This window comes from Ictalurus punctatus, chromosome 20 (genome assembly GCF_001660625.3).
Source record: "Ictalurus punctatus breed USDA103 chromosome 20, Coco_2.0, whole genome shotgun sequence".
Taxonomy (NCBI): Eukaryota; Metazoa; Chordata; class Actinopteri; order Siluriformes; family Ictaluridae; genus Ictalurus; species Ictalurus punctatus.
This window is the reverse complement of record NC_030435.2, coordinates 4997230-5015639: the sequence shown is the minus strand read 5'-3', so window position 1 is coordinate 5015639 and position 18410 is coordinate 4997230. Positions and strand designations below refer to the sequence as shown.

Here is an 18410-nt window from a genome sequence, read left to right as displayed (position 1 = left end):
GGCGACTGAAAAAGCTCCATCCCCTTTCGTTTTTAAACAGGATCGAGGGACATACAGAAGAAACCCATCAGAAGATCTTAACAATCTGCTGGATGAATGAATGCACACTATATAGGCAAAAGTTTGTGAACACTTGACCTTTATACCCATATGTGCTGTCAAGTTCATCCCAAAAATATGTGATCAATGGGGTTGAGGTCAGTGCTCTGTGCAAGACACTCAAGTTCTTCCACTTCAACCATGTCTTCATGGAGCTCGCGCTGGGCACAGGGGCATTATCATGCTGGAACAGGTTTGGGACTCTTAGTTCCAGTGAAGGGAAATTGTAATGCTGCAGCATAGAAAGACATGCTATATAATTGTGTGCTTCGAACTTTGTAGCACGAGTTTGGGGAATAAATAAGGCTGCATGGTCGGGTGTGGAGTAGCAACATTTTTCAAATGCAAAATCTCACATGCATTGAAATGAAACGTTTCATTAGATACTAGGTCAAATTTCTTCTTTTTTTTTTTTTTTTATTTCAGCATGATCTTAGAACATAAATAGCCTAGATTAGCCTGTATAATAGTTAAAAATAGTCAGTGGGAGGGAAAAACTTATTCAATTATTAAGCAAATTAAAGGTTAGAAGGTGACCTATAATTAATTTATTCTAGGCTACAGTACAGTTGGTCTATATAAAAATGACTCATGGAAGGAGAATATTTGGTGGTCTGTTAAGTGATGAGCTTATTTTATAGGTTGTAATGCGCGCGCGGCTCTCAGGGGTGATGAGCTCGGCTAATTGCAGTACTAATAAGCTGCGTAGGTCTGAAGGTCTGAATAGTAGGCTAATTAGGGTGAGTCTGTCTATAGCCTGACGCTCTGTCCCGAATTCACGTGTAGCCTACTCACTGCCCTTTCAAGAGCATCAGACATTTTAAGAAGTGTCTCAAAACCCCTAGCTATGCGTCTTCACCTGATAGCCTTTCATTTCGCTGCCCCATAATTCAGCGCGCGAAGCATAGCTACTTGTTAGAATGAATTTTGAGAAGAACTCATGGGACGCGACGCAGTGCATTTTGTTTTCATCACCGCGGTGGTTCTGACGTAGTGCTCGGCTCTGTGTAGACGGGACTGCATGCGCGTGCAGCGTGCTCCGCGCGTGAACCGAACCAAAACGCTAATCTGAGGATGAGGATGATGAGGAGGATGAGGATTAGGAGGCATTGAACGGGACAGCCGGCGACGTCAGCGATCGATTCTCTGTAGCTGGTTTATGATGTGAGACGAACGGCTGCACTTCGTAGAGACAGCGGGGACGAGGACCTGCATCTCAGCGCGGGAAAAAAAAATAAAAATAAAAAATAAAATAAAATCCCGGTAAAGACGCCGCGCGCTTGCGACAATAAGCTTAAGGGTCCGTTTATATGTAATATTAACGTTAATGCATTCATGCACGCGCTGATTTGTCTTCAAGCTCTCATCGAAGACTGAAGCATGCGCCAGTTCGCGCTGGACGTCGGGACGTTCGTGACTCTGTGCACGGTGTGCGTGTGCGACGCGTCGCGCGGCTGCGGGGAGATTCAGTGCGGCGCGCGAGCCAACGGCAGCGCCACGTCGGCGGGCTGCTGCGATTTACCGCTGCGCACTTTCGCCGAGCAGGCGAGCTGGCTGGCTCGGAAGCTGTCCGGGCTGCTTATCCTGCTCGCCCTTTTCGCCGTGGGCTACTTCGTGCAGCGGCTCGTGTGCCCGCGTCACCGCCGTCGCGGCCGCGCGCCACCGGAGCCCGAGTCGCTGTTAGGGGCGCGCGCCACCGCGTCGCAGGACACGTTGCTGGAGCGCTTCGAGGACGGCGGAGGAATGGACGGAGTGGACGGCTTCACATCGCCCGTGCTGCAGCCGCCGGCCTACGACGAGGTGAAAGACCTGCCTACGTACGAGGAGAGTGTGCGCGCGGCCGGGGGAAGCGTCAGGCCGGCGGCAGCGGGGCGCGAGAGACCGGAAGCAAGCCGGATTTTCAGAAACTCTGTTTGACGGGCATTTTCCTTTCTCAAACAATACACAAGTCATTTATCTGAATTCAAGTGCAATTATAAAGTGGTGGCGGTGTGTTTTAAAATGTAGGTGAGTCGCTCGTGACCCAGAACTTTTCTAGTGTTGTGTTTCTTTTTATATGCTATTTATAAGAGAGACTATCACTAACCACTGTACACACTCTGGACTGGGGGGGTGGGGTGGGGGGGGTTTGGGGGGGGTTAAGGTGGGAGAATAGGACTAGTGAGATTTGTGGAATGATATTTTTCAGTTAATGCAACTGAAATAAATAATGTAACGAATATTTACCACAAACATTAATCAATCAATGACATGAGATGTAACACAGAAATATTCTTGCAGTTTTATCTCTTTGGCCGGAGACTGTGAAACATGCCTAATACATGCACCTATTTAGTTTAGATTTCGTCCTTTTGTTTTTACACAATAACTGAGACCAGAGGCAAAATAATCAGCATGCATATGGAAAAAATACTTTCTCGGGGTAAACCAGTAGCCCGTTTCAGAACAGCTGTGCAGGTGCCTAAATGTAAGGTACACATCTGGGAAGGAAAAACTGAGGCATACATAATTCAGTTCAGCTGACCTTAAATTGGCATAGGAAACCATGCTCTTTGGTTAGTGCAGATGTGCAGCAAGTGATGAGGAAAGCAGGCCAGGACTTCTATAATATTACAATTTCCAGCATCAGTGTTTAATAAGCTATAGTAGACTATTCGCTTTCTTTTCAATACCTGGATATTCTAAACACCGTTAAAAGCGCTTCGATCCCAAGTGCGATAACAGCAAGTTTTAGTGGAAAAATAGCGTGTGATGTTACTGATCAAGGCCAGTGGTTTCATGCAGTTCATTAATCCAATTCCCTGTGTCCTGTATCATGTAGCGTTTTTCAAAGTGTGCTTGTATCTACTATGACAGGCCAGTAATGCACAAGGCTTTAACATAAACACATTACTCAGATACACACGAGGTCGTTAGGTTACTAGATCTGATGCATAAAAATGGTTTTGGCAATTAAATGTTGCAATCCATATCAAACTTCCTCTGTAAACAGACAATTTGTGCCAGTAGTGCAGTTATTCAATACGGCTCTAATAGGTCAAATAGAGGAAAAATTGCGCCCAGATCAATGGGCATAATGGGAGGCATTAGAAGAGCAGGACTTTGGTGTTTGAGCTGTTTTTGGAGACTCGAATCCAGTCCCCTGTAAAAGTGCTTTGAAAAGTGTTTTAGTTAAAAATGATAAATTATAAATTAGAGCTATTCTTGCACACACACCTTGTTATGGATTTCCGCACTTGAATTGACCACCAAAACCGAGTTGAGAGTCTTTGACCTTACGGAAAGTGCCAGTGCCCCTGTGGGACGTGTGCACTTAGGACAGGGTTTTACTGACAGCGAGGCGTTCCTCGTTGAGTCATGGTCTGGCGTTTCAATAGCCATTCCATCACTCATGCATTAAGACGCTATTTTCTGACATTTAAGAGTTCCCAGAAGTGGACTTCTTGTTAATACTGCCCTCTTACAAGTCTTCGATTGAGCACAGAGGAGCAGTGGCTTCCACAACGAGCTGGTCCAAGGCTCCTAAAGCTGATCAATCCAGAAATGCTAAAGGAGCGGACAGTGCATGAATCAATTGGCATGATTTTAAGTGTATAATAACAGGCTCAACTAACATTTATCCCATCTGAGCATGTTGTGTGAAGCTTCCCCTTTAACGATCAGCCTATTTAACCCTAATTCACCCGCTGATCCGGTTCGAACACTAGCTTGGTCCACATAACAACTGTAGTTACTTCCAAGATTCCACGTTACAGAATACAGAGCTCAAGGAATTGTTCAAATACGGATGTTTTTCATAAGGATGCATAATTTCCCTGCACATTTTCAAATTCGATTCTATAATTAAGAACGAGGCAATAATCTGATTAAATGTACATAAGCATCATTAAATGACTTTGAAATGTTCCAAATATATACAAAAGTGTCTTGCCCTGATTTTTCAGAACGTCAGGAATAACAGCTATGCCATGCCATGTAAACAAATATCTACTGGTGTACATTGCATCATTTTAAGTCTAATAAAGACTTCCACATTTCCTGCACCTAAAACATTCCTTCCTGACTATTGGAAGCATTATGATGATGATGATGATGATTATTATAAATATTCACGCATTAGTTCTGATTTTCAATTCCACCTGGCACTAATGTAAACTACAGAAAGGAAAAACCATTGCTCCATTGGCATGCGGTTGGCATTTACTTTTGCTACCATGGTTTGGTTTGGTTCTATGGTCAAATCAATACAAAGTTCTTTTGACGGCTCATCCAATGATGAAACGTTTCTATCCAGGATGACTCCGCCCACATCTACAGAGCACCAGGGCTCATGGAATTATTTGATGAGAATTTAAGGTGAGGACAATCTGCATCACCATCATCAAAACACCAACTGTTTTGTGTGGTTTTTTTGCAAGAAAGGGTTTGTCGCTCAAGTACAGTTCCAGAGACCTGTAGAATCAACGCCAAAGAGCGGTTAACACCTTACTAAGACATGTTATACTGTTTTTTCCCCCTTTAATTTCTCACATATTGTATTTCATACTCAGTATCCGAGACCATTATTTTAGGTATTAGATATTACATATATTTTTACAAAGTGTACACCATACCTTTAATCATTATTTCTTTGCCCCCCCCCCCCCATCATGCACAGTTTGTCTTTGATTAGTGTACAGGCTTCCTCCGTCTAAGCAAGTTAATGGCAAAATTTTAAATGTTGCTGCTAAGACATATAAACCGCATAATGAAAACATGCACTGTTAGAAAATTGGCTGGACCTCGGAGAGTCCGTGGAGGCGGATGCACGTGCAGAACTTCTTTATTGAAGACAACACAGTGAACAGGCTCAAAGAAACAGACTAAAGGGACAAACACAAGGAGTAGACACAATAGGAACCAGGATTATCAGAATTGAATAAACTAGGAAGTAAACACTAAGAAAAATGCTAAATAACCAAAAATATAGTGCAAATAACACAAAAATAAGAACGCCAAAAACTCAAACATAACCTGACATGAGTTACTGCTCCAACAACTAAGGAAGAAACACAAGGAACTTTAGCACTAACCAATCAGGGAAATAAGAAACACATGAGTACAGTTACACAGAAAATGGAGGGAGACAACAGAGGAAGAAGTTCTACACGGGTAACATGGGTGCCCCCTAGTGGTTCAAGATGGAACTACCCCAGGGAGGGCATGACAGTATTAGAATGATCACGTGCTAAATATTTAACTTTGGCATAAGCAGTGCTGTTTTCATGGTGTTTATACTTTCAGGAGCTGATCTCTCTGTATTCACAGTAAGTCTGTTTTTTTTATTTTTTTTTTTTTATTGATATACATCTAAATTACGTAGATCAACACTGGACAATTTACACATGATTCAGACCAGATGAGAAAAGAAAAAAAATCTCAACATCTGGATTTGGATTTAGGGGATTTACTGTAAAAGCATTCATCTACAGAAGGAAGGAGTTTTTAATGTTACTAGAAATAAGTAGATAATTTATTTTATTTTTTTTTAAATCCAGATGCGGTGATGAAGACAGTTTCTATAATGATATATAATTATCATCGGGAGTTTGCTGTCATGGACAGAAATCTCATAACAGTAAAAGAATTCTTTGGTTGTGTAGTTAAGATCGGCGGTCATAACGTGATGTACTCACCAACGTGACGTGATTTGCGACCAAAGATGGCCGACGGTAAAGTTCTAGCTAATGTCAGTGCTGCTACAATGCTCCTCAAAAAGCCACAGATAGGACGAGTGCACAGAATTACACAGAACTCTCGGAATAGCTACAAACACGATAGCTACGAATAGGAAACGTAAACAAAACAAAACTAATCGACAGGAATAAACATCCTTATGACCTTAAGCTCACTTTGGAGAATGTTTCCGTTTATGCGACCCCATTTTCTGCACGAGTCCAGATTAATGATGTAAGCAGAACGTAGTCATTTTCTTTCAAAGCATGTCTCGGAGTTATCTTCTCTATATAATCTGTGTCGTTTTCACCGACTTCTTTTTTTTGTTTTTTTTTTTTGTTTAACTGCTAAATTGATACGTAATAAAAGTGACAGGAAAATAATTATTCAGGGGAAAAAATATGTTTGCTGTTTCTCAGATGTCTCTATTTAACATGCCTGGAATCCATCACGTCTTAAAATCTAAGCACTCCACTGTCCCTTGAAAGACAATCAGAGATTAATACCTAACGATTGGCAAGGAAGCAATAGAGCTTGATGACAGCGAGTCTGGAGTACAAGACAGACCGCAAATGCTTGGCTGTAACTCACTTAAAATGACGAACCCGATGGAAGCCATTAGTTTTACGATACGTCACGGATCGGTTAAGTACATGTCAATGCAGAGACCTCTTCATATAGAATGCACGAAGCAAACGGTTATGGACAGGAAAAAAGAAAAGAAACAACTGACCGGAACATGGGTGGAGATTAAAAAGGGAGATGAGAGAAACCGATGGAAGGAGCCAAGGATGTAAATCAAAGTGCTGTTTTATGGACCATGACAGTCAAGAGAGATAAATTAATTGAAAATTCATGAGAGATAAAGGAAAGAAAGAAAAAAAAACCGAGCAAACAAAACTAACGGCTATTCTACGGACTGTAAAACGCAGCTGCTAAAATCTGCATTTGTAAAATGTACCTTATTGTACTCATGTTTAGCGTTTGTTTAGTGTTTATCTGGTTTGTCACGTAGTCCGGACCAGTTGGTACTTTCCAGAAAAAGGCCATTTGACTGACATTGAAAACGTCCAAACACAAAAATCTCACAAGGATATCTCATTTAGCTTCAAGCAAAACTCTCAAATAACCTCTAATGTCGTGAATGGTTTTTTTTTTTGTTTTTTTTAAGACTACTGACTAGATGAAAAGCTTCTTTTATCACAGACTTAAAAGGTTGACACTGGTAGATACTGGCACCTGGAAGTGCAGAGCCTCAATCAGATTGCAACCTTTAAGATCCTGAAAGCTTGTGGCCCGGAAAAGAGAACAAAAACCTAGACAAAGTGTCTGAGTTTGAGAGTTGATGTAGTTCAAAGCAGTCCTGGATCCCCCTGAAAGACCTGGAAAATATCCGTCCCCAAAAAAATCGTTATATTATAGCATTATATTCAGGGGTGGAAAAATCAGTAGCGTGTGCATTTTCCGTACATTTTCTCTCTAATATAGTCTTGGCCAATTCCCTCCCACCAGCCTGCTCTCTCTTATCATACTACTACCAACTACCAATCAGGGAGAGTGAAAGCTAACACACTTCCTGGTAGACATGTAAAGCCACCCAGAAATGAAGATTCACAAAGCAGTGTAACGTACTCGGTGGAAAGAGCTATCAGCCCTCTTCCGCATACGTGATCTCAACGACTGGCTAGTGTCACTCTGATTGAAGGGAAGAGAGAGTACGACACCCGTCCAGCCCCGAGCGCACGGTCAGTTTTGCTCTCTCGGACTCCCGGCCTGTAGTGGATGGCTGCGGTATCGTCAGGATCTCCGGCATCCTTCTGCACCGCTCAGGAGCCTGGCTATTAGTTTTCCACTCTGGCCAGAGTGACCAGCCAAACAGAAAAAGTAAAGCCTGCTGCACTACAGAAAATCTTTTATGAGCGACGTGAGGATAGAACGCTACAGCTACAGAATGACTGTCGGATTTTTTGTGTGCAAACACTATGTGCTACATTACAAACTGTTAGAGGAGGATATTAATCGTACACATTTGTAACACTTATTGTAGCTAGCTAATAAATGTACGATTTTTTTTTTTCCCATTCAAGATGAGGCTAATTGCGGCAATTATATTCAATGCTGCACTGTAGACGTTGTTACACCTATGTGTGTCACTAGTGTGTAAAATATACTCTTCTATCCGCTCTTCTTCATCATGCAAACAGAAGACAAGAGACACTTGATTTGATACGTGTATTTATTAAACAGCTTTTACACATCATTAAATAAGGCCTTTTGTTTCATCTACAATATGACTGCGTACAAAATTGACTTATAAAAAGATCAGTGCTTGTAATCAGTGAATACACCCCTTTTTTTTTCTTTTTTTTTTTTTTACATGATAGAAGCATAAATATGATCAAAAGAACACACGAGGCTGACCAACGAACAACAAGAGGAAACAGATAACTGGCGCATTACTGATAGACCCAAAAGTTACTTATCCAATGTACTCCGTCTACAGGAGTCTGACCTCAGGTCAGCAGTGAGAACAATGGTTGCTGGGTAATGTCTGTTTTTCAGCGGCGAGAGGCCATGCTGCTCCCGACAGAAGAGCTGGCTGCTCGCTCTCTCTCTTTGGCTAGCTCCATCTCAATCTTGGACTGGATCTTCTCCCAATCCACTTCCACCTACACACACACACACACACACACACACACACACACACACACACACACACACACACATGAGCACACGCTGGGCAATAATAGCAGGGTTGGGAAGGATAATTTGTGTATTCGTTCTGGGCTACTGATTACCTGATTAAATCAGCAGCAGCAGTGTGGAGGATTACACAAACTACCTCATGTAGTCTTATACCTACATTATTCATTTGAATTCTGTTCTGTTTAAAAGTGATATACTGCAACAGGAAATAAAGCATTGGCTGGATTTCCATCTGATGAAAAATCCTCCCAACCGGAGGCCGAGCCAGATTATCCGCGTGTCATGTTTCACCGCTCTGTTTGACTTCCTGTCAGGAGGAGTACGTTATGTCAAAATTCTGATATCTGATGTTTTTCTTTTTACTCCGCTTGATAACTCGAATTAACTAGGAGTATCCGTCTAGTACTTCAGAACCTTCTCGAAATCGGTATTTTGAACACGTTTCCGTGTTCCTAGCTGACGGCCAGTTCGAGCGTTTTCTGCTAATTAAAGTCTAAGAAGAGTTTAAGGAGAGAGAAAAACGAGACACGTGAAATCGGATCACCCCTTCAGAGTACTGCAGGAAACGCTTGTTGGTTTCTTCTTTGCCAAAGTCTTGCAGGAACTTCTGTCTGTGAGCAAGGACGGTGTCCACATGGGTTTTGTGCTTCACTGCCAGTTCCAGAGCTCTGAGGAAACAGCTGTGTTAGGCAAAAAAGTGCTCACACACACACACACACACACACACACACACACACACACAGACAAACATTTACACACAGCATCTAACCTGTCCCAGTTGAAGAGGTCAATGTGGATCTGTATGGCCTGGTATATGAGGCCTGCTTGTAGTAATGTAGCTTCAGCTTCTTGTACTTGTCCACTAAAGAGTAGTATATGAGCCAGGGTGGATTCCTTAGAGGGCAAATCCTTTATAAATTTTATATACTGCACTTTATCCACCTAAAGAGATTGGACACAATACACACACGCACACACACACACGAACAGAGGGCCCTTTTCAATTTAAAAGGAATGCAGATGGGAGGAGAGCATTACATTATAAACGCTCACCTTTCTGAGCATTACGTTATACATCACGCTCACCTCTCTGATGGCCGCGTATGCTGTCTCAGCCGTGTTAAGCTCTCTGTTCGCCATGGCCATGCCAGCCAGACACGCCCACAGGGCCTGATCCTGCAACACACACACAACAAAACTTTCAATCCCTCGACAAGCAGAAAAGCAAGATTCACATGATGGTTAGATTCACGGTTTTTATTCTGATGCTTCTTCTTGATATCTTCCTAACTTTTCCCTCTTTAGTTAACATGCATGCAACTCACAGATGGAGATGTCCATCTGTGCATGGCGTAACGAAGACTAATAAAAAGTTGTACTTGCGCCTGTATTGGAAAACCAGTTGGATGTTGCGGTAGCTGAATTCTGGAAAACAGCCAAAAATCAGGCTTTGGCCATTTATTTTCTTGAATGTAACATACTTTGATGTTTTTATTTACAAGGCTTCCTGCAAAGATCATGTTGTGTAAGCACAGTTGAACATGGGTCGTGGTAAAAACAGTCAGTCTGCCTAGACCTCAAAATCTTTGCTAGTGTGATTTCCTCACGTGAATAAAGTGAACGAATAAGCCTAAATAATTCGGCGTGTGATCAGATACCGGCTGTTAAAACGTCCGCCATACTCCAGCACCACAAAATTCGAGGCGACTGGTAAAAGTTTGCTCGTGTGCAGTTTGCAGTTATTAGCTCAGGTCTTCGTATTTAAAATAAGTACGACACCACAATATTGGGAATATTCTCTGGGACGGACTAGCAGGCCAGGGAATGTCTCTGAAATAACAGTTCCAATGCAAATATTGTTTAAAACTGTAATTAAATGTTATGTTTATGTTTACATTACACTTCAATGCAACAGGAACGATGAAGTAAAATGACAGAGATGGGACAAATCCCAAAAACCAAACCACTGTAGTGGATGAAACATAGAAGAATGGTAAAGCTGATGTGCAGCATCATCCAGCTGTGTATGTTATGGTTGTGTTTCGTGTGAGAGAAGAGGCAAATTTGTACGGTTTAGTTTGGGGGGGAAATGTAATGGGGGTCTGATGCTCAGATGATATCATGACCTGACAGAGGGATAATAAGGACAGGAAGGTCATTAGACTGGCGTCTCTGCTGGGACGGGGATGTTAATAGTCCCAGTTTCTCTCTCTCTGTATGAGGCTCGTTACTGTGGTGCTGCAGGCCAGATCGATTAATTAACTGTGAAGAGAGAGAGAGAGAGAGAGAGAGAGAGAGAGAATAGACAGTGCAGAAAGGAGAAAGCAGGGCCCTGACATAAAGAGAGTATTCGAACACAGCGATTTACAAACTACAAACAAAAGGTATGGTGTAATCATCTACTGTCTCAGTTTTTAAAAAAAACACCACATTCACCGAACAAAACATTCCTGCACTACACCTCCACCATATCCGAGGCATGGAGCAGCTGCTTAATGCATTTATATTCAGTGATTGAGAATCTCCAGCACTGGAGCTATTAGTCAGCATTAAGTCACTGCCTTGAGGTGCGTGTCGTGCTGGCGGCCCAGTAAAACTCAGACCACTGTTCTGTCACTGGACTAACTTTTACCCAGAGTCCTCCTCCTCCTCCTCCTCCTCCCTATTCACTCCCTCTCCGGGAAGAGCCACGCCACGGCAGCGTTTACCAGAAATACGGAAGCGCCACATCGCTGGGTTCTTCATCACATCCCCACTGACCACCCCCAAACTCCACCTGCTCAGCCAGACACTCATGAGCTACATGCTGAACACATCACTTTGCCCATAGACAAGATGCATCACGGTATTTTGTTTGTCTGAGAAGTTATAGAACACATCCATTAAAAAAGTCAGTATTATTACATTTTCAAAAAAAAGCTATTATACCGGGCAAAAAACACCCACAAGAACAACAGTTTTTTTTAAAACAACTGTGGGATATAAATAGGCAAGTAAGCATGCACGCAGGTTGGAAAGTGAGCAAGCAAGCGAATATATAAGCAAGTAAACAAGCAAACAAGTAAGTAAGCAAGTTAGTAAAAATTAAGCAAGGGAATAAGTAAGCAAGTACATTTTAATTCAATTCGGTAAGCGAGTAAACAAATTAATTAAGTAAGCAAGTAAGTAAATAAATAAGGAAGTCGGCAAGCAAATAAGTAAGCAAGTAAACAAGTACAGTTGAGGTGACAAGTATACATACACCTAGCAGAATCTGCAAAATGTTAATAATAATAATAATAATAGTAAGCGGGATCATATAAATTGCATGTAGTTTTTTATTTAGTAAAGAAATTATTTTCAAGAAGGCAACACGATGCATTAAGAGTCAGGGGGATGTAAACTTATGAACAGGATCATTGGGGTAAATTGTTTTATTATTATTTTGTCTTCTGGGAAACATGTAAATATTTTATGTCGCTTCTGAAGGGCGGTACTAAATAAAAAAAAAAAAAAGATCTTTAAACAAAATAATAACAATTTACACCAATCTTCCTGTTCAAAAGTTTTCACCCCTCTGGCTCTTGTGTACGAGTCCCTCAGTTGTCCTCAGTGTGAAAAGACAGATCTCATCATCATATAGCCGCTGTCGGAAAGGGGTCAGATATTCAGAAGATGCTGGAAAAGTAAAGAATGTGCAGGACCTGGAGGACTTTTCTGAAGAACACTGGGCAGTTTAACTGCTCGGGACAAACAAGGGACTCGTGAACAACTCTCACAAAACATAACATCATGTCGCTGATCATCCAGGTAACGACACGCAGTATTAAGAATCAAGCGTGAGTAAACTTGTTCATGTGTGTAAATTCAGTTATTATTGTGTCTTGTAGACGATATGTAAACATCTGTTATGTGAAATAGCGTATTCAGGGCAGAACTCAATAAAAAACTAAATGCAATTTTTATGATCCCTCTTATTATTATTATTATTGCTGTTTTAATTATCAGCATTTTGCAGATAATTGTAAGTAAGCAAACGAACAAACAAGTACATAAGAAATATTTACGTAAGCAAGCAAACAAAGTAAGTATGTAAGTAGTAAATAAATGACAGTAAAGTAATTGCTCAGTGTGGTAGAAGTACTGACATTATTGTAACACTTGCTTTGCAATGACAAAAGCAAAAGTCAAGTGCACGTGTTTTGAATATAAGAATATAAGATTATTAAGCCTATTTCTAGACATTTCTATAGCAAATTCTAGCTTGTAATTGTCTAAATAATATAAATATTATTTATTTCAATCAATTATGTTTAGAAAGAAGCAAAACTATATCAATAGAAAACCATTTAATGCTTTGAATTTACAAAAAGGTCCAGAAATGGGTTTAATAATGAAAAAAGTATATTTGTTTTATCATAATCTCATAAGAAGAAATTAGACATATTCAACTTTTTTTTTTCTTTATTATTTTATATAAAAGATTTGCAGAGGACAGAAAAAAACGATGCAATCGATTAACTGTTACACACTACTGATAAAATGGAAATATTATAAAGAGTAGAGTAGATCGACTGGGTGCTGTTTCTTAGCTGCCGAGGGTTCAGGTAGTCACACTTCATGTGAAAACTATAGCAAGAGCATGGATAGAGTGTGTTCTAACAGAACAGATAGTGTGAGAACTAACAGTTGGGTAACGCCATACCGGGACTCTCTCAGGGTCTGTAGTTAAAGCGTCATAATGCCGGGAGGGTGAGGAGTGAGCGCACAGCTGCCTGCTGTATGCATTAATTGCTGGGTGAGGTCGGTTGTGTACGGTAAATGATGACACATGAACTAATTAGAAACAAATTCAAACCACGCTGGCACTACCTCACAAACCCACTGTAGCGTCAGGCAATCCAGTGCGGACGCTCCATCTGCCCAAGGCTCATTCAGACACCCAATTAAAACTGCACAAACACCAGCCAACAACAAAAGTAATAAATACAGCATTCTTCTTTAAAACGAGCAGGACTTAGTGGAGCATTTTGTGCAAATCCAGAGGACCGTATACAGGCTACAAAATCAATCTCAAGGAAACAATTAAAATTTGACTTAAGGCAACAAACCTTGTCATTTGACATTTAGCACAGCCTTACTTTTTACATTTATAGATCAGCTAGAGGGGAAAAAAAAGATTTGTTAGAAGTGAGAAACCTGGATAGAAGAAAAAAAACTGCATGAATTATAGGGAAATAATAAAAAGAGTAAAAGAGAGATAGGAAGCAGGAAGACAGGGAAGAGAGACAGGTCATGAGGCATGTTTCTCTGCACGCTCTCTCTCTCAGTGTTTTTATAGAACTATTGATCTAGTGTTTAGTAATCAGTACTGACTTCATGTTAGACGTGAGTTACAGACATGGAGACAGACATGGAGACAGACATCCGTTCCTCACCTTTACACCTGACGCATATGGTAAAACAGCTGCTGCTTGAAAATCCTTTAAATTCAAGGTCATTCAAGGTCAAGGACAAGCTTTCAGCATGTCGACTCTCTTAAAGTCCCTGAAAGAAACAGCTGCGTCCACAAAGGAGAGACGCCAGTTCGTCTCATCTACTAATGGCTTGATGTTGATAAGTGATCAGGATTGGTGCTCTGAAGGGATGTGCGTCCTTTAGAGTTTTTAATGGTCACGTTCCGTAGCCAGGAAGGTCATGAATGTGGAAGAGGGTAGATAGCAGTTCAAAACAGAACAGGCACGTGGTAGTCTTCGTACTCCCAGCTGGTAGGTAAGTCGGAAGATAAGCACACATGTAAGTAAGTAGCTAAGTACAGTGGTGCTTGAAAGTTTGTGAACACTTTAGAATTGTCTATTTATCTGCATAAATATGACCAAAATTTCAGCAGATTTTCACACAAGTCCTAAAAGTAGACAAAGAGAACCCACTTAAACAAATAAGACAAAAATATTATACTTGGTCATTTATTTAGTAAGGAAAATGATATATATTAAATCTTATATCTGTGAGGGGCAAAAATATGTGAAGCTCTAGGTTTAGCAGTTAATTTAAAGGTAATATTAGAGCCCGGTGTTGTTAATCATTGGGATGACAATCCATTGATGAACCAAAAAATAATGTTTGGAGAAAGGAAAATACTGCATTTTATCTTAATAACCTTATGTGAAACGTGGTGGTGGTAGTATCATGGTTTGGGCCTGTTTTACAGCATCTGGGCCAGGACGACTGGCCATCATAGATGGAACAATGAATTCTGAATTACACCAGGGAATTTTAAAGGAAAATGTCAGGACATGATCTGAATCTCAAGTGAAAGTCGGACATGCAGCGAGAAAGCGACCCTAAGCACACAAGTCATTCTACAACCCCAATTCCCAAAAAGTTGGGACGCTGTGTAAAATGTAAATAAACACAGGATGCAACGATTTGCAAATCTCATAAACCCATGTGTTATTCACAATAGAACATAGAAAACATACCAAATGTTTAAACTGAGGAAATTGACCATTTTAAGGAAAAAATACGGTAATTCTGAATTTGATGGCTGCAACACGTCTAAAAAAGTCAGTGTTACTAAAAAGAGGTTAATTGGCATCAGGTCACTAACATGATTGGGTATTTAATAAATAAATAACAAAAAAAACTTTTTTTTTTTTTTAAACTTTATTGTAAGTACTTGAAAATGTGAAGGTCACATGACTACAACATGCATGTAGGCTAAACCTGTGTCCAAAAAAAAAAACCCTTCAGAAGTGTCACTTCTCTAACATGTCCTTTTAAACTTCTTCCATACTGTATTGTTTTGTGTTTTAAACTTGGAGAACACTCGGTTTTGTTTTAGTTTGGGCAGGAGATGATCGCCACTTCCAGGAATGTCTTTATACTGAAGAAAAAGTGCAAAACTTCCTTCTCCCACAGAATATAACATAGGATATACTGTATATTACTTAAGATTATTTCCACTGGCCTTTTTAAAGGGTGTAAAACAATGGAATACTGACATGATGGGACTACAATCCTACAGACACTTGGCAGGGTCTGAAAAAACAAAATACTAATATGTACAAAGATGAGGCAGCTCATTTACACAGCCTTTATTTAACTCCCACACTTCTACTCCTCTAGCTCATACACACACATACGGCGAGTCACTTTCTCTGTGCATGCACGGACATGTATATCTGTGTGTGTGTGTGTGTGTGTGTGTGAGAGAGAGAGAGAGAGAGAGAGAGAGAGAGAGTCCCAGTCTAAGGTCTAATTTACATGGGACTTTCCCAGGCTCGGGAAAGCTCAGCCATGTGTCCAGTGTCCGGTTTGTCTCCCTTTACAGCTCAAAATGTGCAAGCAATTTAAAGTCTCTACTAATGGAACAATTAATTTGAAATCATTAGCCCCAGGTCACGTTAAAACAGTTCCCCTCAGTCTGTGTATTTCACTCCGGGTCAAATCACTCTCTCCATAACTACTGTATATAGAGCGAGAGCTGTCTGCTCTCCGCTTTCCCACCACAAGATGGACAGGCTATCTCCACGCTGCAGCCTGTAAAGTTTTGTCTTCTCGTTATCATTTTTCCCCCCGAAATCATTACTGTGTTTAATCAAACTGTCAGTGCTGGAAATAAGCTACATAGCTGTTTAAACAGGACCCAGGAGGCATGCTACACTAATGCGCATTTCTGTTTGTGTTATAAAATGCTGTATAAAATACTAATACGATTTCGCCAAAATTACATTATTCAAGATAACTACCATTCTTTACTGATGCAAGTGAAAAGAAAGAAAGACAAAAAGACAGGAGAGAGAGAGAGAGAGAGAGAGAGAGAGAGAGAGAGAGAGAGAGAGAGAGAGAGAGAGAGAGAGAGAGAAAGACTGGCAAGAAAAAGAAAGAAAGAAGTTGTATTCATTGTTTGTATTATAAACTGTTATATAAAATATTAATGAGAGAAAGAAAGAAAGAAAAAGAAAGAAAGAAAGTAGTATTCATTGTATTATAAACTGTTATATAAAATACTGATGAGAGAAAGAAAGACAGAAAGAAAAAAAGAAAGCAATCATGGTAAAGGTGAAGAAGCTTCCTAAAGTTCTCAGGGACAACATTATTAAAAACAAGGCTCGAATGGAAAATGCTACAGAGCCATAGCAAAGACCTTAAACTTCCCTGTCACTACAAACGCTTTAATAACATGCAGGTGGAACATTCATGGAACCATAACTAATGGCCCCCAACAGGTGCACCACGCAAGAGTTCATAATGCACTCTCAGTACGAGAGTTGCCGGAGGACCTGAATGCAGCAGAAGCAGCAGTTACACAGAGAACAATGAACTGCAACGCATTCATCTCTGTCCCTACAGCCTACACAAATCCGCACAACTTCTCTGTTAAAAAAAGAAGCACAGAGATGCAAAAGATATCAGAACCCTTATGGAACTATATAATAATTCATCTGGTCATGTTTGGAGAAAGAAAGGTTGTGAGTATGCTCCCACGATCACCATATGCACAGTGAGAACATCACGATATATAGATGGATACTTTTCTTCAAACTGTACCGAGGCATTACACACCATCAAAGGAAACATGAATGGAGTGATGTACCGTTACATATTAGAGGCGAATTGAATGTCTTCGGACATGAAACAGACTCTGGGGAGAAGATGGACGTTTCAACAAGACAACGACCCCCAAGCATACAGCCAGAATAACTCTAGAAGGCCTTGCGTGTTCGAGACAATCTCTTGACTTGAATCTCACTGGAAATGAATGAGTTTGGGCAGACAGGTGTACCTTGGCGAAGTGGCACAGATGCAGGGCCTCCTCCCAGCGAGCGGAGCCTGTGTACTCGTGCAGCATGGTGGGGTAGGGTGGCACGCCGCCGTATACCAACGAGCCATCAGCTCGCCTCACTGTCACCTGCGTACCCGTGTAGTTCAGGATGTGTGGAGCGCTGCTGAATTCACTGCAGGAGAAACGAGCACATGGTCACGTAATGAAGGATAATAATACGTAAAGCTGAAAGTGAGTGCACGCATTTGGATAGTGAGTGTAAAGGCATGCCTCAGCGCTCACAGTTTCTCACTCTTAACACTTCGAGGTGAAAGCGTTTCACGTTAAACACAACTAAAAACCTTTAAACAGTATGACAAAAACAAAACACTCGAGGTGCTTAAAGTGGTAACAGATCACAACTCACCGTCGCTGATTATTTCCCTATAACATCGCATGCTATCGTGATTTATTCCTTACTTACAGCAGCTGTTATCCCGAGGAAGCACTGACTACAGTTCTAATCAGAAAGCTCCTCTTCCAAAACAGCTCAGGATCATCACAAACCTTTTCATATTTTGCTAATCCAACTCGGTGCTTGAGAGTCTCAGTATGAGGTAGCGATAGCACACAGGTATTGTGTTTACTCAGAGGATTAGACCAAGTGTAAAAACCTACACTGGTGTGCGAGTGCGAGTGTGTCTCACCTGGCATCCTTGGTGAAGAGTGTGTTGGGTAGCAGGTCCTTGTCTACAAACACAGCACTGGGGTAGTACCATACAGTGAACTGGTTGTCTTGGATTCCACACAAGATGTTGGCTGAGTCATTCCAGACCATGGTGTGAACCATAGAGCCTGGAAAAAAAGAGAAAGAGAGAGAGAGAGAGAGAGAGAGAGAGAGAAGTCAGTTAATCAATAATACTAGTCTTTCACTGCATTATGAATGATGTAATACAACTGCAATGTATATGAAACATAGCGTGTGTATAACAACTGAAAAGTACAAAGTCACATTAAAGCATTAACACTAAAATGCACTTCCTGGCTCTGCATTAAATAATATTTGCGTGTTATTAAGTACAGTTCTACAAACATACCAAAAAAAAAATTTAATTAATTATTTACTCATAAAGGAAAAGCTTCA

At 40.8% G+C, this 18410-nt stretch overlaps 2 protein-coding genes across 5 annotated transcripts in view; one reads left to right on the top strand and one right to left on the bottom strand.

Annotated features, from left to right (window-relative positions):
- The first annotated feature begins 856 nt into the window (after positions 1-856).
- On the top strand, positions 857-4135 carry LOC128635602 (uncharacterized membrane protein C3orf80). Its single transcript, XM_053688652.1, has one exon. It carries the CDS (start codon positions 1480-1482, stop codon positions 2014-2016), a length of 537 nt encoding a protein of 178 aa, XP_053544627.1. The 5' UTR covers positions 857-1479; the 3' UTR covers positions 2017-4135.
- A 3901-nt stretch (positions 4136-8036) lies between these two features.
- The window catches only part of ift80 (intraflagellar transport 80 homolog (Chlamydomonas)), an 86406-nt gene continuing 76032 nt past the window's right edge, over positions 8037-18410 (bottom strand). For 3 of the 4 annotated variants that reach the window (XM_053688648.1, XM_053688650.1, XM_053688649.1), the window contains exons 15-20: positions 17974-18121; positions 17288-17459; positions 9607-9696; positions 9290-9462; positions 9065-9188; positions 8037-8483 (exon numbers count right to left, since the gene is read on the bottom strand). In XM_053688648.1, the coding sequence (XP_053544623.1) occupies positions 8373-8483; positions 9065-9188; positions 9290-9462; positions 9607-9696; positions 17288-17459; positions 17974-18121 (818 nt within the window). In that variant the 3' untranslated portion in view covers positions 8037-8372. Of the gene's footprint in view, positions 8484-9064; positions 9189-9289; positions 9463-9606; positions 9697-12890; positions 14265-17287; positions 17460-17973; positions 18122-18410 lie in introns of those variants that run through there. The other variant, XM_053688651.1, reaches the window with a different exon arrangement.